Genomic DNA, 22,044 nt, shown 5'->3' with positions numbered 1-22,044 from the left:
CTTTATCCTCTCATGAATATGGAAGTAAATTAGTGCCACCAGGATTTGAATTTTAAATGCCACAGAAAACAGGATTTGATTTTGAAATGTAAAGTGATCACATTTTCAATAATTGCTACAATTCAATTCGCTACAATTTGCTGTCAAACAGCCAGCCAATCCGGTTACGCTTTCTTAGTATGTGATGTCACGTAACTAAGAAAGCATAACTGCGACTGGCTGGGTGTTTGATTCTGACCTGAAGTAACCCTGCCTGGTGGCACAGACGGTGAATTTTAAACAACGAATTGTAGCCAGTTGAATTTCAGACGGTGAATTGTAGCCGGTTGAATTTTAGACAGTGAATTGTAGCAACTATTGAATATGTGATCACTTTACATTTCAAATTCAAATCCTGTTTTCTGTGGCATTCCAAACTCAAATCCTGGTGGCACTAATTTACTTCCATACAGAAATAGCTCCCACTTTCACACTAAAAAAGGCAACATTAATCTCTCTGTATGTCTGCCCTAGCCCGAATGAGGGAGAGCTGGTGGGTTTGGTGATGGTGTTGGATACAGCTGTAGTCTTCATGGATCATGGCGAGGATGACCACTCTGAAGGCAGTAGGGATTGCTTGGAACTGAAGAACTCTAAAGCTGCCAAAACCAGAAACAACACTGAAACCATGCTACGACCTCAGGCTAGAAGGAGTAATGTTTCCAAGCAGGAGAAAGCCCCCCCAAACTGGTTCTTGGCTCAGAAAGACACTGAGCATGTGGTAGCGAGCAAACAAGTGTCAAAAGCATGTGCCACAGCCAGACCTCAACTCTGTCGGCCTGTCAGCTTTGACATGACATCTCAGTGCCTGCAAAGGTCTCAGGAGCAGATTGCAGACAGCCGGCTTACTAGGCTGACTAGCCTCAGCCTGGGTGCTGGTGGTTGGATCCGCCGCAGTGAGAGCACATCCTCAGTCACCCACTCCCTGGGGCTGAGTGCTAAACAGGGGAAAATGCGATCTGCCACGTCTCTACCACACATTGCTAAAGCCGTGAAAAGCAGCACACTGTCCCCGTCCACATGGCCATGTCTGCTGGTTGCGCTCAGGCCTGTGAACCTTGAGCAGGAGAAGCATAAGTTCTTCCAGTGTGACTACAAGTATGACCCCCAATTCAAGTATGCTCAGCCGGAGCCGAAGTCTGTGCTAGACAAATACTGCGAGGGCTCTGATTTCTTTCTCGAGCAGGTACATCACAAGCTTACAAATTAATGATTGTGTATGTTCGCTTACAGCTGTTTGTGTGTGACTGCAGGCTGTTGGAATCATGGAGTGTGTCCTGAAGAAGTTTGGCTCCTATGAGAATTTTGAGGAGGTCACAGGTGGTACTGTGCTTCCCAAGAGTCAGGTGTGGGCCACTGTGCGGAAATATTTGCAAAAGGAAGGCTGTGTAGGTGAGGTAAGTTCAAAGGTTACCGATGTTACTGACACACCCTTTTCTGAAACACAGGATCTCCTGTGCTTTAATTGTATAAATGCTAAATATAGATGAAAACTGCTTAACTATTCTTTATTTTATGTAATGGAGGATTTAATAAAAGTAAACATTTTAGTAAGGCTATTGACTCATAATTTTTATCAATTGGGATGCAATGACTACTTTATTTCAAGTAGTTGCCGATACTGAGTACTTATAATTGATAATGCCATTAAGTATTTCAATTGTGATGAAAATATTTAATTTTGATAACTACCATTAAAAAAAAAAAAAAAAAAAAAAAAAAAAATCCCTTGAACATGGCAAAACAACTTGTCATTACAAACATTGTATTATCCAACTTCACGTTTTGTCGCACATTTACCTAAATGTGGCTTCTAACAGAATTTCATTTACGTAGTGTGCCAGTATGTAAGGGGAATTATGTTAAAGGAGTACATGGATAAAAGATGATTTGTCTGGTGCATATAAACAAGCATGGAATGTAGTGTTAGCTCTTTGCGTTACCAACAAAACAAACTGTAAAAAATACAAGACGGCTTTTTGAGAATACTACTGTGACAAGGCAAATGAAGTGATACTTTATTATGGAAATTCCTATTGAAGATTCAGTCGCACAAAATTATAAAACAGCACCATGGGAACTGCAGATGGAATTGATTGATCTCCAATGTGAAATTTTCTTAAAAGATAAGCTCAACTCTCAAACTGGAGGAGTTTTATGCTTCATTAGGCGTCAACAAAAAAGTCCAGAAGAAGGCATAGAGCAGGGATTGGGAACCTATGGCTCTTTAGATGATTGCATATGGCTTGCAGAGCGCTCAGAATGACAGTCTACATTTCTTTCATTTCTCTCGCGTAGGCAACCCAAATGAGGCAACCAGTTTGTCCTAGTGGGGTTGGCATAGTTTGCTGTCCAAATGGAAGTTGATGTGGGCAGGCACAGAAGGGTCAAACACAGATCAGGTAGAAATTAATTGTAGAAACTCTTTCGACAAAGAATGCTCAACAAAAAAGAGATGAGGAGAACAGAAGTTTTCAGCAAAAATGGACACAGGAATTCACCTTTGTAGAGAAAGAAGGTTCCTTTGTGTTTAATATGCAATGATAAATTTGCAATTTTGAAATGCTCAAATATAAAGTGCCACAGCAACACACGTCGTACTGCGTTTGCATCAAAATATCTTTCGGGGGACAGCAGGAAGAAAGCACTTCAAGAGCTACCATCCAGAGTCCAAGCTAATCTGCAGTAACTCTTTTTGGACACAACAAGATGACTGGAATTACTTTGGCAATTGTGAGAATTTTCAGGGGTGGTGCCATTTTCGTGAGTCAAATGACCTCTGTGCGCGGATGTGACGTGTACCGTGCCTCAACAAGTCATGTGACTCGCGAAAATGGCAGCACCGCTGAAATTTCGTAATTGTCGATAAAAATCTTCTCAAAACACTATTAAATGAGAGAGGATTTAACTTCACATTGTCAAAATAGAGTACATGTTACATAACCTATTGGATACATTGTTCATGGGATGCACTGGAATTCCCCTTTTAAGTGATGGTCTTACATAAAATGTGGAAATACACTTGTATTTCCTTTTGAAAATATCGCATGGCTCTTTTGGAATTACATTTACAAAGGTATACACATATGTAAAGATTCCCGACCCCTGGCATAGAGAGTGCGAGTGGCGAGACTTAGTATGGTGAACACAAAAAAAACTTCCGACTTATCCCAGCTGAGTGATGAACAAATCAGATGTGGTCCTGGCTTGGCCCGCCTGTCAAATTTTAAGTTCATGTGGCCCCTGAGCAAAAACATTTACCCGGCACTGTCCGAACCACATAAAACCAAGTAATTTTCAATGGGTTAAGTACATTTTATGGGGGCTTTTGATTGCTTGCAGTGATATTTAAGATCCAGCAGGTGTCTGTATTGAGCAACATAATGACACAAGTACCAACACAATATCAAGTTTGCGCAACATGGTGCAACACTTTACAAGCCCTCTCTACCCATCACTACTGTCACAAAGTGCAAAATTCTCTTAAATACGGCATATGAGCTCCGAATGCTTCATTTGAGTACAACACAATTACCTAAAAAAAGCGGGATTTTTTTTAAATTGGTGATTGCATAATATTTTTGATTGTTTGATGACTGACAAACAACAAATTTAAACAAATTTCTAATTCGCCTTTGCATCGTTACATTGACTGCAGCTTGACTGTTGTGATAGTGCACTTTCCACACACGTATCCACTCATGCGCACGCTCGCACACACACACACACACACACACCACACACAACTAAGCAAAGGTGGCAACAGCATGTTTGAAGCCCAAAAGCTCCACTGGGCTGGTAGTTTCCTCCAATAATTAATCCATCCATCCATCCATCTTGCGATTTTCCGGGTCAGGTCGTGGGGGCAGTAGCTTTAGCAGATACCCAAACTTCCTTTCCCCAGCCAGTTCATCCAGCTCTTCTGGAGGGATCTTGAGGTGTTCACCAGCCCAGCCGAGAGACAAAGTCTCTCTAGTGTGTTCTGGGTCATCCATAAGTTCTCTTTCTGGTGGAAAGTGCCCGTAACATGTCATCGGGGAGGCGTCCACAAGCCATCTGAATCTGATGTCTCAGCCACCTTATCTGGCTCCTCTCAATGTGAAGGAGCAGTATCTCGACACTGAGCCCCTCCCTGATGACCGAGCTTCTCACCCTATTGCTAAGGGAGGGCCCAGACACCCTGTGGAGTAAACGCCCGCTTGTATCCGGGATCTTGTTCTTTGGGTCATGACCCACCTCTGGTGTCCATAGATGAGGGTAGGAATGTAGATTGACTGGTAAATTGAGAGCTTCGCCTTTAGACTTAGCTCCTTCTTTACCACAACGGACTGTTACAAAGTCCCCATCATTGCAGACGCTGCACCGATCCGCCCGTCAATCTCCCGCTCCATTCTTGTCATCAAGACCCCAAGATACTTTAACTCCTCCACTTGGAGCAGGATCTCATGCCCCACCCAGAGATGGCACACCACGCTGTTCTTACTGAGGACCATGGTCTCCGATTTGTAGGTGCTGATTCTCAACCCGCTCCAGTGACTGTTGGAGATCACAGCTTCATGAAACACACAGAACCACATCATCTGCAAAGAGATGCACTGCTGAGTACACCAAACTGCACACCCTCTATGCCTTTTTATCTGCACCTAGAAATTCTGTCCATAAAAGTTATGAACAAAATTGGTGACAAAAGCCAGCCTTGGTGTGGAGTCCAACTCTCAACGGAAACGAGTTTGACTTTTTGCCGGCAATGCGGACCAAACTCTGACACCAATCGTACAGGGACCAAACAGTGCATATCAGGGGATTCAGTACCCCATACTCCCGAAGCACCCCCACCCCACAGAACTCCCCCAAGGACACGGTTGGATGCCTTCTCAAACTAAAAAAACATGTAGACTGGTTGGGCAAACTCCCACGCACCATTGATGATCCTCGTGAAGGTGTAGAGCTGGTCACCTGTTCCACAGCCTGGACGAAAACCACGTGGCTCCTCCTGAATCTGAGATTAAACTTCCCGACAGATCCTCCTCTCCAGCACCCCTAAATAGACCTTACTAGGGAGGCTGATTAGTGTGATTTCCCTGTAGTTGGAAGACACCCTCTGGTCCTCCTTCTTAAAAAGGGGGCCCACCACCCCAGTCTGCCAATCCAGAGGAACTGTCCCCAATGCCCACGCGATGTTGCAGAGGCGTGTCAACCAGAACAGCCCCATAACATCCAGAGCTTTTAGGAACTCTGGGTAAATCTCATCCACCACCAGGGCCCTTCCACAACCCAGAGATAGAAGACCTTGCCTCAGAGAACACAGACTCTTCTTCCTCTTGGGAAGTTGTGTCGGTGGAATTTAGGAGGTTCAAAGTATTTTCCCGACCAGCTCACATTGTCCCAGTGCAGTGCCCCATCCTCTCTATACACAGTGTTGACACTGCACTGCTTCCCCTTCCTGAGAGGCCGGAGGGTGGACCAGAATTTCCTCAAAGCAGTCTTGAAGTTATTCTCCATGGTCTCACCAAACTCCTCCCACTTCTGGGTTTTTGCCTCAACGACTACCAGATGAACACAGAAGTCCAGTAACAGAATACAACTCGGGTTCTGATCGAGGGGGGGTGTTCTTCCCAATCACGCCCTTCCAGGTCTCACTGTCATTGCCCACGAGGGCATTGAAGTCCCTAGAGGCAGCGCTCTCTAGCACTCCCTCTATGGACTCCAAAAAGGGTAGTACTCTGAAGTGTTTTTGGTGCATGGGAACAAACAACATTCAGGACCCGTCCACCCTCCCTAAGGCAGAGGGAGGTTACCCTTTCATACACCGGGGTGAGCCCCAACGTACAGGCGCTGAGTTGGGGGGCAATATGTATACGCCCACTCCTCGTTTTCTCTCACATGGGCAACATCATAAAGGAAAAGAGTCCAACTTGTCATGTCCCTGCGTTCCAGTACTGGCTCGGCGTGGCCAGCTGATTGGGAGACTCACACCTGCGCCTCATACGATCTGATGAACCCCTGTGTATATATAGGACCCCGGGGACTACTGGTCCTCTGCCAGATCGTCGCATGTCATGCCCCATTACCCCCGCGGCTGAATCAACTCGTTCACTCCTTCAACTCACTCTCGGCACGGAAGGCCGTTCATGTACTGTATCGGCATTTATCGACTCAGGGTCGAATGCTAATTTGATCAACCCCCGAGTTGTTGAGGCGTTGAGCGAAACGACTTTTTCGACTCAGCGGTTCCGCAATGCATACGCCGCCAAGGGAAAGTTTGTCTGCCGTGTGACGCTCCGTACTCAGACATTACGAATGACTTTTCAGGATGCCCACACGGAGCGTATCAGTTTCCACGTTTTTAATTCCAGGAGTAGTGATATCATTTTGGGAAGCCCGTGGCTCAAGGAGCATAATCCATATATTGATTGGACCACGGGCCAGATTAAGGCACGGGGTGAGGACTGCCGTAAGCGGTGCTGCACTGCCCGGGAGGATGGGGGAATACTAGTCACGGCTGTACAAGTGGAGGAGCTAGGCTACGCTCCGGAATTAGCTGCGGTACTTGCTTGTTATCATGATCTGAAGGAGGTTTATTCGGAGAGTAAAGCAAAATCCCTGCTGCCGCACCGCTCATATGATTGCACCATCAAACTTCTTCCCGGCACCTCACCCCCGCGAGGGAGGTTGTTTTCCTTAACAGGACCTGAACACCAGGCTTTGAGGATTTAGGTCAAGGAGTTGCTGGCAGCCGGCCTCATCCGCCCGTCGTCCTCGCCAGCCGGTGCAGGGTTCTTCTTTGTGAAGAAGAAGGACACTTCGCTACGACCCTGCATCGACTACCAGGGACTGAACGACATCACCATTAAGAACAGGTATCCCTTGCCTCTGATTGTGACGGTGTTCCAACTGCTGCAAGGGGCCCGGATCTTCACCAAGTTGGACCTGGGGAGTGCCTACCATCTGGTGCTGATCCGGGAGGGGGACGAGTGGAAAACGGCATTCAACACCCCCACCGGACATTACGAATACCTGGTGATGCAGTTCGGACTTAGGAATGCGCCGGCCGTTTTCCAGGCTTTCATCAACGACATACTTGGGGACCAATTAAACAGAAATGAGTTTGTCTACCTTGATGACATCTTGATCTTTTCCTCAGAACTGACCTCCCTGACCTGTCTAAGTAAGAGAGGGCCTTCAGCGTCTACTCCAGCATCAGTTGTTCGGAAACAAAGAAAAGTGTGAATTCCACCGAGCCTCCGTGTCTTTCCTGGTGTTCATCCTGGCGGAAGGGGAGATTCGAATGGATCCCGGGAAGGCCGATGCGGTTCTTCATTGGCCCACTCCCGCCTGCAGGAGGGACGTGCAGAGGTTCATCGGCTTCGCAAACTTTTACAGAAAATTCATACAGAACTTCAGCACCATTGCTGCCCTGCTGCACAGCCTCACTTCTCCGAAGAGCTCCTGTCAGGAGGCTTTCAACAAACTAAAGGCAAGTTTCACCACTGCGCCGATCCTCATTGTGCCTTATCCGGATTGCCAGTTCAGACTTAGGGATCGGAGCAGACCTGTCACAGAGAAGCACCGAGGACGGGAGGGTCAACCCGTGTGCTTTTCTGTCGAGTAAGTTGGCCTCGGCGGAGCGGAACTACGACGTGGGAGATCTCGAGTTACTGGCGGTCAACACGGCCACAGAGGAGTGGGAGCATTGGTTGGAAGCGTTGCAGGTCCCATTCGTGGTCCTCACCGACCACAAGAACCTTGAATACCTTAGGACTGCGAAACCGCTGAACTCCCGTCAGGCCAGGTGGGCTCTCTTCTTCACCCGTTTTCGCTTCACCTTGTCTTTCTGCCCAGGGTCCAAGAATGGCAAACCGGACACGCTTTCGCGGGTCCACGAGGGGGATCGGGAGGAACCAGCGGCCATTCCAGTCTTGCCTGAGGCATGCTTCATGTCCGGCTTCACCTGGGAGGTAGAGACACAGGTGAGGGAGGCCCTGAGGGACAGGCAGGCCCCTGCTGGTTGTCCTCCTGGCCGTCTCTTTGTCATGCCTTCTCTGCGGGGGGACGTCATTAACTGGGCCCACACGAATAGGATGGTCTGCCACCCGGGCATTACAACGACATGCTCGGTTATCGAACAGCGGTTCTGGTAGCCCAACCTGGGTAGAGACATAAGAGAGTTTGTCAACGCCTGTCCGGTGTGTGCGGCCAACAAAACGTCCCGCCTGTGCCCTTTTGGAGAGCTGCATCCTCTGCCCGTTCCTTCTCGCCCGTAGTCGCATATTGCGGTGGATTTTGTCACTGGCTTGCCTCCCTCCCAGGGGAACACTGTGGTCCTCTCTATTATTGACAGATTCTCCAAGATGGTCCACTTCATGCCGGCCCCGAAGATCTCGTCTGCCAAGCAGACAGCCCAGTTGCTGCTGGACGAGGTCATTCGATACCACAGGCTTCCAGTGGATATCGTGTCGGACAGAGGACCGCAGTTCATCTCGCGTTTCTGGAAGGAGTTCTGCACCCTCATCGGCGCTTCGGCAAGTCTGACATTAGGCCATCACCCGGAGTCCAGTGGCCAGACAGAGAGGGTAACCAAGATCTGGAGACTGGCCTTTGCTGTTTAGCATCCCGGGACCGTAGCATGTGGAGCTAGCACCTTAGGTGGGTAGAATATGCACACAACTCACTACCTTCCTCCACAGGTATGGCTCCGTTCCATGTTGTGCATGGCTACTGCCCCTCTCTGTTCCCTTCGGTTCCCATGGACTCCGCGGTGCCGTCGGCCCTGGCGGTGGTACGTCGTTTTAAGCGGACCAGGGAGACAGCACGCAGGACGCTACTGCGCATGGGCAGCGCCTATAAGTCTGCAGCGGACCGCAAGAGGAGAGGCGCGCCGACGCTCAAGGTGGGACAGCGAGTGTGGCTATCCATCAGGGACCTTCCGCTGCGGACTGAGTCCCGCAAGCTGTCCCCCAGGTTTGTGGGTCCGTTCCCCGTCAGTAAAATCATCAATCCCGTCGCCTTATCCCAGAACCTCCCCAGGTCGAGGAAGGTCCACCCGACGTTCCACGTGACCAGGCTCCGCCCGACCCGTCCGTCGCTGCTGGTTCCTCCGGTCCCACTCCCGTTCGGCTCTTAATGCGGTATACTCATAAACATTCTGCTTGTGTTTACTCTTGATAATAATTGTAAAAGTAAAAAAAAAAAAAAAAAAAAAGAAGTGCTGTTGTTTTAATGAATGTCGGGGTATGTGAATAATAGAAGAAAAGGAGCGTGAAGCCCCAGACAACTTAGTTCCTAGGATCACCTGGACACAGAAACCCCTCCACCACGATAAGGTTTTGGGTCAAGTAGGAGGCTAATTAATAATGACAACTAAAATGCCATAACAGCCATCACACAACTCTATGACCAGCTCAGTTTTATATTTATTTGTTGATTATCTATACCCAATATCTTTGTGGAAGATTGTACGTGTGGCGACATCAGTGCCGTGAAAAAGTACTGGCGCTATTCCTGATTCCTGATTTCTGTTTTTTTTTTTTGGGGGGGGGGTTGCATATAACATGGTTTCAAATAATCAAAAGAAGTCGAATATCACTCAGAGACAACACAAGCAAATACAAAATGCAGTGATCAGAGAACAATTTATTAAGGCACACAAAATAATCCAATCCCTTTCAACCCTCTGTATTTAAGGTAATTGAATCCCTTGTTAAAGGAAGGAAGACTCCCCAAAATTCACATGTACAATAAACTCTCTTGTACTGTATAAGCAACAACATACTTTATGAGGCGGCACGGTACAGCAGCTGTAAAATGTTGGCCTCACAGTTATGAGGACCCGGGTTCAATCCTGGACCTCCGTGTGTAGAGTTTGCATGTCCTCCCCATGTCTGCGTGTGTGTAATCTGCCTCCTGCCTGTTGACAGCTGGGATAGGCTCCAGCACTTCCGCGACCCTCGTATGGCTAAGAGGCTAAGACAATGGATGGATGGATACATACGTGTAATCACGTTAGGTGTTCTGCCCCAAGTGTTTAATATGTTAAGAAGATCGATTTTATTAGAAAAGATCTGTTTGTGTTGTTAATTTTGAGAGTGCATTGCTGAGCTTTTATTTTAAAACTGTAGAATACAGGAAGTAGGAAGCGCTGAGCAAAACGGTAAAAAAAAAGCATGTCAACAGTTGAAAGATGTAGCACGTTGAAATCAGCTTATTCCTGTGCATGAATCCGTCAGAAAGCAATGGCTGTGAGTAATTTATGTTCTTTACATGTTTCAGAAGTATTGTTAGTAACTTTAACAGTATCTTCGTGTATATTTGTGAGCTGCACTGATTTAGTAACTTTACATGTTGTGTTCATTGTCATGAGATAGCTAGCAGCAGTATGTGTATCTGCTACTCACTTCACTAGAATGCTGTTGCTGTTTGTGCTTAGACTTACTGAATGTGAATGTTTAATTCATATACTAATGGAAGATGTTTATACTCCATACTGATTTGACATTGCAGTCTATTTAGTATGTTTTGTATTTCTTTTTCTAGTTTCACTCCATTTTCATTGTGTCACCCGACTTGACCTGTTAAGAAGTCATTAAAGGAGCAAGCACGCTCACTTCCTGGCTCTTGAAAAGGAGTTTGGCTGGCTGTTTATTCATGTTAGCACTTTGGAAGTAAAACACATGAAGAACAGTACATTAGGGAAGTCCCAATTTTTGTTTTTATATTCCAGATATAAATAAACCATTAGAGATTCCTATGCCGTACTCAGAAAATAAGATCCTATTTTTGATAACCTTTGGACATAGCCCATAGCATTCATATAGCTCTCATAGAATTCCAAGACCATTTAAAAATGTGTACTCACCGATTTTACACTGGATGTACAAGTGGTCCTTTCATTAAATTGTCATGGATCATTAGTCAATTGATAGGTAACACGCCTTCGTCCAAACAAACAATTTCATACTGTATTATCTAGTATCTATGTTATGCCGACATGTTGATGGTGATCCAAGTTCATTCCGATACGCTCTATTTTCTGTTTGACATTTTCAAACTCAGGACAACATTGGCATTCCGCCACAGTTGGGATTAGGTCACAAAGAGAACATGAACACCAGTCTTTCGAAACGAGCCTATCTGGAACATTTCCGAGGTCCATGTTATGCCCCTCCATCAGCATCACACCCCCTCTTCAACACCTCAAGTTCCACCTGTGTGTATTCTGACTAAAACGCTTGAACATTGTACATTGTTATTTTTGTTTTATTTGCTCAGTGGCGGGAGTAGTAATAACATGGAGTATCAACTCGCTTTTATACCTGCTTTATTGGGTCTTATCACACACTTCGTGGCTCCTATTTGAAAAGTAGATCTTGGGGTAAAAAAGTCTGGCCATCCCTGCTGTATATTCTCTACATCTAAACCAACTCCTCAGAAAAGCATCAATCAAATCTCCGCAGTCCATATAATTGGATTATTGTTTGTCGTCTGTGCCCCACCCCTCTCCAGCACGTCAAGTTCCGCCCGTGTGTATTCTGGCTCAAACCCACAGGCTTAAACATTGTTCATTATGTTATTTTTGTTTGGTTTGTTTGTAATTATTTTTCACAAAAATTGGACACAAAATGCCAGATAGTGGATGTTCTCTGTTCGGTGAAACATATCTACAAGCAATGGGGGGTCAGAACAGGAAGCACTGCACGCGTGGCAAACGCTGATTGAATGTCAGTTTTCCAGCTGGGCTCATTGGAAAGAGAGAAATTTCGATAATACCTTTCCAATTTAGAGATAATTCTTGGTGAAATCTGTGGATAACTCTGGCATTAAAAGAAACTGAACTTTCATCAACTAACTTTTAATGTGTGCTTCCATTCCCATTACTTTGGTCAAAATGTTCCTGTAAATCAAAGTCACTGTGACTACAAATTTTGGAAAGCTGAGTTAAATTTCAAAAGCCCCACCCAATCCTGATTACTATCATACTTGTATTAACAAATCACTTAAATCGAATATGTCAGATAACGTAAAGAAAGAAAAGCAAAGCAAATTTATTTGTATTGCGCATTTCATACACAAGGTAACTCAATGTGCTTTACATGAAATGGATTTGAATACAAAGAGATGAAACATTTAAGCTGTCAATTTAAATGCAACATAATATCTAAATGCTTAGAGACCAGAATCAATACTTTAAAATCTATTTTAAAACTGACTGAAAGCCATTGCAAGGACTTTGGAGTTGGAGTGACATGATCTGACCTCCTTATCTGGTCAGAACCCGAGCTGCAGCATTCTGAATGAGCTGCAGCTATTCAATGCTCTTTTTGGGGTGTCCAGACCATGACAGTAGTCAGTAGTAGTAGTCTACTTGAGATAAAAGCATCGATGAGCATTTCCTGGTCTGCTTGACACATACAAGCTTTCACTCTAGATATGTTGCTCAGATGGTAAAAGGCAGTTTTTGTGATTGATTTGATATGACTCTTGAAAGTCAGGTCGGAATCAATCAGAACACCAATGTTTTAGACTTGGTCTTTTTAAAGATAGAGAGTCCAGGTGTTTACTAACAGCAATTATCTTTTCTTTATTGCCAAAAACAATTGTCTCAATGTTGTTGTCATTTAGTTGAAGAAATTTTTGGCTCATCCAGTTATATATCTGCTTTAGACAGTAGCACAATACCTCAATTGGACTCCAGTCATTTAGAGGCACTGCGAAGAATAACTTAATGTCATCTGCACAGCATAGCTCAAAATTAAAGTTTTAATGAATTTGACCCAAGGGTAGCATATACAGGCTGAACATGAGCAGTCCGAGAACTGATCCTTGACGGACCTCATCGGTCATTGCCATTTGTTGAGATTGAGAACTTCCGATGGTTACAAAGTACCTCCTTTCCTCCAGATGGGACCTAAACCATTTAAGGACTGTTCCATTTAGTCCTACTCATGTTTCCAACCTGTTCAGCATTATATTGTGATCTACCATATAAAAAGCCGCACTGAGCTCCAACAAGGCCAAAGCTGACACCTTTCCTGTGTCAGTATTCAATCTTCTATCATTTAGGACTTTAAGAACAGATTCTGGACTGTGATGAGTTCAGAAAGCTGATTGAATTTGGTCAAAAAGTCAATTTAAGAATTTAAATTGCAGAGTTGATTAAAACATTCTCAGACAGAACTATCTGCGAGAAACAGTATGGTTTCATGCCAAGAAAGAGTACCACAGATTCATTATTTGCCTTGAGGATGCTAGTGGAAAAGTACAGAGAAGGTCGGAAGGAGCTACATTCTTCTTCTCTTTCTTCTTTTCCTTTCGGCTTGTCCCGTTAGGGGTCGCCACAGCGTGTCATCTTTTGCCATCTTAGCCCATCTCCTGCATCTTCCTCTCGAACCCCAACTGCCCTCATGTCTTCCCTCACCATATCAATAAACCTTCTCTTTGATCTTCCTCTCGCTCTTTTGCCTGGGAGCTCCATCCTCAGCATCCTTCTACCAATATACTCACTCTCTTGCCTCTGAACATGTCCAAACCATCGAAGTCTGCTCTCTCGAATCTTGTCTCCAAAACATCCAACTTTGGCTCTACCTCTAATGAGCTCATTTCTAATCCTATCCAACCTGGTCACTTCGAGCGAGAACCTCAACATCTTCATTTCTGCCACCTCCAGTTCTGCTTCCTGTTGTTTCTTCAGTGCCACCGTCTCTAATCTGTACATCATGGCCGGCCTCACCACTGTTTTGTAAACTTTGCCCTTCATCCTAGCAGAGACTCTTCTGTCACAAAACACACCAGACACCTTTCGCCAGCTGTTCCAACCTGCTTGGGCCCGTTTCTTCACTTCCTGACCACACTCACCATTGCTCTGGATTGTTGACCCCAAGTATTTGAAGTCGTCCATCCTCACTATCTCTTCTCCCTGTAACCTCACTCTTCCCCCTACACTTTTCTCATTCACGCACATATATTCTGTTTTACTTCGGCTAATCTTCATTCCTCTCCTTTCCACTGCATGTCTCCATCTTTCTAATTGTTCCTCTGCATGCTCACTGCTTTCACTGCATATCACAATATCATCTGCGAACATCATGGTCCAAGGGGATTCCAGTCTAACCTCATCTGTCAGCCTATCCATTACCACTGCAAACTGGAAGGGGCTCAGACCTGATCCCTGATGCAGTCCCACCTCCACCTTAAATTCCTCTGTCACACCTAAGGCACACTTCACCATTGTTCTGCTGTCATCATACATGTCCTGTACTATTTTAACATACTTCTCTGCCACACCAGACTTACGCATGCAGTACCACAGTTCCTGTCTTGGTACTCTGTCATAGGCCTTCTCTAGATCCACAAAGACACAATGTAGCTCCTTCTGACCTTCTCTGTACTTTTCCACTAGCATCCTCAAGGCAAATAATGCATCTGCGGTACTCTTTCGAGGCATGAAACCATACTGTTACTCGCAGGTACTTACTTCTGTCCTGAGTCTAGGCTCCACTACTCTTTCCCATAACTTCATTGTGTGGCTCATCAACTTTATTCCTCTATAGTTCCCACAGCTCTGAACATCCCCTTTGTTCTTAAAAATGGGAACTAGAACACTTTTCCTCCATTCTTCAGGCATCTTTTCACCCGCTAGTATTCTGTTGAATAAGTTGGTCAAAAACTCCACAGCCATCTCTCCAAATTGCTTCCATACCTCTACCGGTATGTCATCAGGACCAACTGCCTTTCCATTTTTCATCCTTTGTAGTGCCTTTCTGACTTCCCCCTTGGTAATCATTGCCACTTCCTGGTCCTTCACACTTGCCTCTTCAACTCTTCCTTCTCTCTCATTTTCTTCATTCATCAACTTCTCAAAGTATTCTTTCCATCTATTTAGCACACTACTGGCACCAGTCAACATATTTCCTTCTCTATCCTTAATCACCCTTACCTGCTGCACATCCTTCCCATCTCTAGCCCTCTGTCTGGCCAACCTGTAGAGATCCTTTTCTCCTTCTTTCGTGTCCAACCTGGTGTACATGTCTTCATATGCGTCTTGTTTAGCCTTTGCCACCTCTACCTTTGCCCTACGTCGCATCTCGATGTACTCCTTTCGCCTCTCCTCAGTTCTCTCAGTATCCCACTTCTTCTTCGCTAATCTCTTTCCTTGTATGACTCCTTGTATTTTGGGGTTCCACCACCAAGTCTCCTTCTCCCCTTTCCTACCAAAAGACACACCAAGTACTCTCCTGCCTGTCTCTCTGATTACCTTGGCTGTCGTTGTCCAGTGTTCCGGGAGCTTCTGCTTTCCATCGAGATCCTGTCTTACCTCTTTCCGAAAGGCCGCACAACATTCTTCCTTTCTCAGCTTCCACGACAGGGTTCTCTGCTCTACCTTTGTCTTCTTAATCTTCCTACCCACCACCAGAGTCATCCTACACACTACCATCCTATGCTGTCGAGCTTCACTCTCCCCTACCACTACTTTACAGTCAGTAACCTCCTTCAGATTACATCGTCTGCACAAAATATAATCCACCTGCGTGCTTCCACCTCCGCTCTTGTAGGTCACTATATGTTCCTCCCTCTTCTGGAAATAAGTGTTCACTACGGCCATCTCTATCCTTTTTGCAAAGTCCACCATCTGTCCCCCAAAGTTCCTTTCCTGGATGCCGTACTTACCCATCACTTCTTCATCGCCCCTGTTTCCTTTACCGATATGTCCATTACAATCTGCACCAATCACAACTCTCTCGCTGTCTGGGATGCTCAGAACTACTTCATCTAGTTCCTTCCAGAATTTCTCTTTCAACTCTAGGTCACATCCTACCTGTGGGGCATAGCCGCTAACCACATTGTACATAACACCCTCAATTTCAAATTTTAGTCTCATCACTCGATCTGATACTCTTTTCACCTCCAAGACATTCTTAGCCAGCTCTTCCTTTAAAATAACCCCTACTCCATTTCTCTTCCCATCTACTCCGTGGTAGAATAATTTAAACCCTGCTCCTAAACTTCTAGCCTTACTTCCTTTCCACCTGCTCTCTTGGATGCACAGAATATCAACCTTTCTCCTAATCATCATGTCAACCAACTCCTGAGCTTTTCCTGTCATAGACCCTACACTCAGTTGTAGGCTCTGTCCATTCCTCTTTTTCTTCTGACGATGGATCCGGTTTCCTTCTCTTCTTTGTCTTCGACCCACAGTAGCTGAATTTCCACCGGCGCCCTGCAGGTTAGCAGTGCCGGGGGCGGGCATTGTTAACCCGGGCCACGACCGATCCGGTATGGGATTCTTTAGATGAACGCTCATATTTGTTTGGCACAGTTTTTACGACGGATGCCCTTCCTGACCCAACCCTCTGCATTTATCCGGGCTTGGGACCGGCCTACAGATTGCACTGGTTTGTGCCCCCATAGGGCTGCATTTCGGAAGGAGCTACATTGTGTCTGTGGATCTAGAGAAGTCCTATGACAGAGTACCAAGAGAGGAACTGTGGTACTGCAGGCGTAGGTCTGGTGTGGCAGAGAAGTGTTAAAATAGTACAGGACATGTATGATGGCAGCAGAACAATGGTGAGGTGTGCCTTAGGTGTGACAGAAGAATTTAAGGTGGAGGTGGGACTGCATCAGGGATCAGCTCTGAGCCCCTTCCTGTTTGCAGTGGTAATGGATAGGCTGACAGATGAGGTTAGACTGGAATCCACTTGGACCATGATGTTCGCAGATGATATTGTGATATGCAGTGAAAGCAGGGAGCATGCAGAGGAACAATTAGAAAGATGGAGACATGCACTGGAAAGGAGATGAATGAAGATTAGCTGAAGTAAAACAGAATATATGCGCATGAATGAGAAAGGTGGAGGGGGAAGAGTGAGGCTACAGGGAGAAGAGAAGGGTGGAGGACTTCAAATATTTTGGGTCAACAATCCAGAGCAATGGTGAGTGTGGTAAGGAAGTGAAGAAACTGGTCCAAGCAGGTTGGAACAGCTGGCGGAAGGTGTCTGGTGTGTAATGTGACAGAAGAGTCTCTGCAACAGGAAGCAGAACTGGAGGTAGCAGAAATGAAGATGTTGAGGTTCTCGCTCGGAGTTAACAGGTTAGATAGTATTCGAAATGAGCTCATTAGATGGACAGTCAATGTTGGATATTTTGGAGACAAGATTCGAGAGAGAAGACGTCGATGGTTTGGACATGTTCAGGGGCGACAGAGTGAGTATATTGGTGGAAGGGTGCAGAGAATGGAGCTGCCAGGCAAAAGAGCGAGAGGAAGACCAAAGAGAAGGTTTATGGATGTGGTGAGGGGAGACATGAGGGCAGTTGGGGTTAGAGAAGAAGATGCAGGAGATAGGTTAAAATGGAAAAAGGTGACACACTGTGGGGACCGCTAACGGGACAAGCCGAAAGTAAAAGAAGAAAAAGATTAAAACTTTCTCAAGAGTCCTGGCTATGAAAGGGAGATTTTCGTTGGGTCTATATGTTGCTAACATGGAATCGTCCAGTGCTCTGTTTTTAAGTAGAGGTTTAACAGCAGATGCTTTGAGAGCTTAAGGAAACTCACCAGACATAAGTGAACAATTGATTATTTACTGCAAATCAGCTAGTACTGACTTCACAAGTTTTGAAAAACTCAGATGGTGTTGAGTCGAGACAGCTCGTTGATAGTTTCAGCTGCTGAACAGTTTGTCCTCGTTTTTGGTGAACTGTATGAAATTCTGACAAGGTAATAGACTTTTCCCTGGGTGGCTTCAGATGTAAAATCATTTTATCATTTTGCTGATTACTGCTGACATTTGACCTGGTGTATTGTATTTATTTTTTTTACTAAAATAACGGGCAATCTAATTGCATTTGTTGGCTGTTATGAGTTCTGGAGCTATATAATTCGGAGTGGGGTTGTGAGATTGTCAACCACAACAAAAAGAGTGTGAGTCTTATTGAGGTTCTTTCTGATGATTTCAGAAAAGTTTTGCTTTCTAGCCCTGACTAACGCTTGGTTAAAATTACAAAGACACTTTCTGTAGAGGTCATAGTCAATTTAGAGTTTAGTTTTTCTCCACTTGTGTTCTGCTTTCCTACACTTTGATTTAGAGCTCTTGACCATCATTGTACTCCCCCACGGCGTTCTAGGTCATTTCAGGATGGTCTTAGTTTTAACAGGAGCTATAGCATTCATGGCATTTGAGATTTGTAGAATCTGTCGTTGAAAAAATACATAGAAATGGTCATAAGTAGCCATATCCTTTGTCAATCAATAGATCAATTGTAGGCTGCATTACATCAAGAAGCATTGCATCATGTTTTGATCCAAAGAAACTCAAGAAGAAATGAGAGGGAGTGAAATCGCATCAGTCTGGGAGAGGTTACAAAGCCATTTCCAAGGCTTTGGGGCTCCAGCTAATCACTGTCTGAGCCATTACCCACAAATGCAGGAAACTGGGAACTGTGGCCACCTTCCCAGGAGTGGTTGACCAACTAAGAATTACTCCAAGAGTGTGACGATGACTCATGCAGGAGGTCACAAAAGAACCTCGACCATCTAAAAATCTGCAGTCTTCGCCGGCCTCAGTTGATTTTAAGTGTTGATGACTCTACCATAAGAAAGACACTGGCCAAAAATGGCATCCATGGAAGCGTTCCCAGGTGAAAAACCCCTGTTGTCAACAAAAAATACAAGGCATTGTCTCACATTTGCCCAAAAAACATCTTGATGATCCTCAAGACTTTTGGAGAAAAATTCTGAAGAGTGATGGTTCAAAAATTTTACTTTTTGGAAGTTGTGTGGCCCGTCTTGCGTAAAAATTGCACAGCATTTATTAAAAACATTATGCCAACAGTGAAGCATGGTGGTGACAGTGTTATGGTCTGGGTTGCTTTGCTCCCTCATGACCAGGACAACTTACTTTGATTGATGGAACAATGATTTCTGTTCTGCACCAGAAAATCCTAATCCAGCTTGTGGCAACCTTTAAACAAGACTTTTTATGGATAGCTTTGAGAAATGGCTGTCTTCTTGCCACTCTTCCATAAAGGCCAGATTCGTGCAGTGTACGACTGATTGTTGTCCTATGGACTCTCCCACCACAGCTGTAGATCTCTGCAGTTCATCCAGAGTGATCATGGACCTCTTGAATGCATCTCTGATCAGTCTTCTCCTTGTTCGAGGTGAAAGTTTAGAGGGACGGCCAGGTCTTGGTAGATTTGCACTGGTCTGATCCTCCTTCCATTTCAATATGATTGCTTGCATAGTGCTCCTTTAAAGCCCAAGTGTCATCCCTATAAACATTCTAAAATAGATATTGTAATGAAAAATACATACAACATTATTCACTTCAATGTCTATCCGAAAAAATAAATGTGAGTGTAGAGCACGTCATCCATGCGCAAAGTTGCAGAAGTGTCATTCTACGATATCCAAGTGGTCGCCATATTGGCTCCATCCTCCGTCCGTGATGTCACCCGGACACTCGCCAATTAAAACACGCGGTGCAGCGTAACTATGGTAGACAAACGCGCCCCTTCTGACACGGAAGCTTTTTTCGAAAAGGAGAACACCACACAACCGAGCGAAGTTACTGGGGCAATATTAGACTATTGTTTCGAGCCATATTCAGATGATATGCGATCACGGTCAAACCGCATCCCCGTCCGATCCACTTCTGCAGCGGAGATGAGCCATCAGGGCTCATTGCAGCCGGCCGGTGTGGCTTATGACCGAGCCGAGCCGTGCTGCTTTAGGGGGTTGTTCACAGGCGCTGCAATACATGATGAGCAAGACAGTCGAGCCGGGGCATTTTACTTCGCGCACGCGGCTGAGTGAGTCATTCACGGCTGGGTTCCTCAGAGCCGCCCCTGTCCGCAAAGCCCGACGCGCAGCCTTGGGCAGCCTTCGCAGAAGCCGTGACCGACGAACGCGGCGCCTCAGCCGGTGTGGCGGATTTTCGGCGCCGTGGTGGCATATAATGGAGCCGAGCTGTGCTGCTTTTAGGGGGATGTTCATTGCCGCCGCAGTACTCGATGAACACAGTTGAGCCGGGGCGCATTACTGCGTGCACGTGGCTGAGTGAGGCATTCTTGGCTGGGTTCTTCAGATTCGCCACAGTCCGCGCAGCAGCCCAACGCCGTCCGACGTGCACATCGACATTTTTCGTACGTGGCTCTTTTGTTATGAGAGACTGATTACGTGGTCCGCCCCAAACTATTTTTTTTTTTTTTTTTTTTGTAGCTGTATACACACATACCTGTTATTCGGAACAAACGAAGCTCTCGTCCTCTGCACCCGTGCAATCCATTTTTCACAATGAACCGGGTCTCTTGCAAACTTATGAAGGGTAAATCCATTCTCCCGAGTGTTCAAGCAATGTCCAGCAATGCAATGAGACGGCATTTTGGCTAACACGAAGGAACAACGAGCTACCTTCCCGGAGGTAAAACTAATGGAAACAAACGAGTCCACTTGTGGGCGCTGCTGTCCTTTACGTCATTTCCTGCTTCTTCTCGAAAAGAAATCCCTCGAGAGGATTTTCATGGCGGGAGTTACAAAAAGCTGTATATGTCAAAATCATGTTTTGTGGTGAAAAAACACATGGGCCCATATTGGCTGACATTTTTTCATTAATAACACTAAAAATCATCCATTTCATGACAGTAGCCCTTTAAACTTCTCCACAACAGTATCTCGGACCAGCCTGGTGTGTTCTTGGGCTTCATGATGCTCTCTGCACTTTAAACAGAACTCTGAGACTTTCACAGAGCAGTACATTTATACGGAGATTTGATTACATAGAGGTTGATTCTATTTATCATCATCAGTCAACATTGGATCATTCAGAGATCCTCAGAGTGAGTTTGCAGCATTGAAAGTAAAGGAGCCGATTAATATTGCACGGCTCACTTTTCAGTTTTTTATTTGTTAAAAAAGTCTAAAATATCCAATAAATTTAATTCCATTTCACGTTTGTGTCCCACTTGTTGTTGATTCTTGACCAAAAAAAAAAATTATATCTTTATGTTTGAAGCCTGAAATGTGGTGAGTGGTAGAAAAGCTCAAGGGGGCCGAATACTTTCACAAGGCACTGTGTATGCAGTGCTCCAAAAATGCAAGTGAAAGTTAAAACTTGCATCAATTAATTCTCTGGTACCCAGTAAAATGCTCTCTGTACATTTGGTAAACAAAAAATACATACAAAACATGGGAAGCCAATTTCAACACACTGGGCTAGAGAATGCAATGATAGACACAAAAGCCAGTCAACGGAATAACCTCCAGGAGTGAAAGCACTGTCTGTGGTTGCACTCTTTGAGATGAATGATGATAATTGTAACCCATTTAGGTTGTGGTGCGTCTCTCTGACGAGTTGCTATCTCAGGCTGTCATGATGGTGGAGAGCTGTCGTCCCACTCTGACCATCAACCTGGCTGGAGCCCGCCAGCACTGGGTGGAGGGGATGCTGAGACACGAAATAGGTGAGCTTAACACCCGCTCACATCTGAATAAATGTTTGGTCTCAATCACTTCAATCACCCTGTTATTTATTTTTAATAAACATATTATAAATTTCTTATCTTTTATCACGACTATAAAGTTCTCTGTGAAAAGTCAACATACTGTAAAAGGAAACTAACAAATAAATGAGGCTTAAAAGTTGTGAAAAATGAATATGTCAAAGTCCCTTGGCCAGACGACCCACTGCACCGGTTTATCTTCTTGTCTTCTCAGTTCTTCATGTCTTCTTTTCCTTTTGGCTTGTCCTATTAGGGGTCTCCACAGCGTGTCATCTTTTTCCATCTAAGCCTATCGTGTGCATCTTCTTCTTTAACACCCACTGTCCTTTTGTCCTCCATCACAACATCCATCAACCTTTTCTTTGGTCTTCCTCTCGCTCTTTTGTCAGGCAGCTCCATCTTCACCACCCTTCGAACAATATACTCAATCTCTCGTCTTTGAAGATGCCCAAACCGTTTAAGTCTTCTCTCTCTAACCTTGTCTCCAAAACACCCAACTTTAGCTGTCCCTCTAAC

At 45.2% G+C, this 22,044-nt stretch overlaps 1 protein-coding gene across 25 annotated transcripts in view; it reads left to right on the top strand.

Annotated features, from left to right (window-relative positions):
* The window catches only part of kiaa0895l, a 70,433-nt gene that overhangs the window by 8,540 nt on the left and 39,849 nt on the right, over positions 1-22,044 (top strand). For 18 of the 25 annotated variants that reach the window (XR_009794406.1, XR_009794405.1, XR_009794419.1 and 15 more), the window contains 7 exons: positions 514-1,225; positions 1,293-1,431; positions 7,882-8,009; positions 8,381-8,612; positions 8,727-9,000; positions 9,067-9,167; positions 21,357-21,489. Coding sequence is in view for 4 of the 25 variants with exons in the window: in XM_061815806.1 (XP_061671790.1) it covers positions 514-1,225; positions 1,293-1,431; positions 7,882-8,009; positions 8,381-8,612; positions 8,727-9,000; positions 9,067-9,163 (1,582 nt within the window). In the remaining 21 variants the exon portion in view is untranslated. Of the gene's footprint in view, positions 1-513; positions 1,226-1,292; positions 1,437-7,881; positions 8,010-8,380; positions 8,686-8,726; positions 9,001-9,066; positions 9,168-10,572; positions 10,645-21,356; positions 21,490-22,044 lie in introns of those variants that run through there. The other 7 variants (XR_009794423.1, XM_061815810.1, XM_061815807.1 and 4 more) reach the window with 5 other exon arrangements.

Source organism: Syngnathoides biaculeatus, chromosome 3 (genome assembly GCF_019802595.1).
Source record: "Syngnathoides biaculeatus isolate LvHL_M chromosome 3, ASM1980259v1, whole genome shotgun sequence".
Classification (NCBI taxonomy): Eukaryota; Metazoa; Chordata; class Actinopteri; order Syngnathiformes; family Syngnathidae; genus Syngnathoides; species Syngnathoides biaculeatus.
This window is presented reverse-complemented; position numbering and strand designations above follow the sequence as displayed.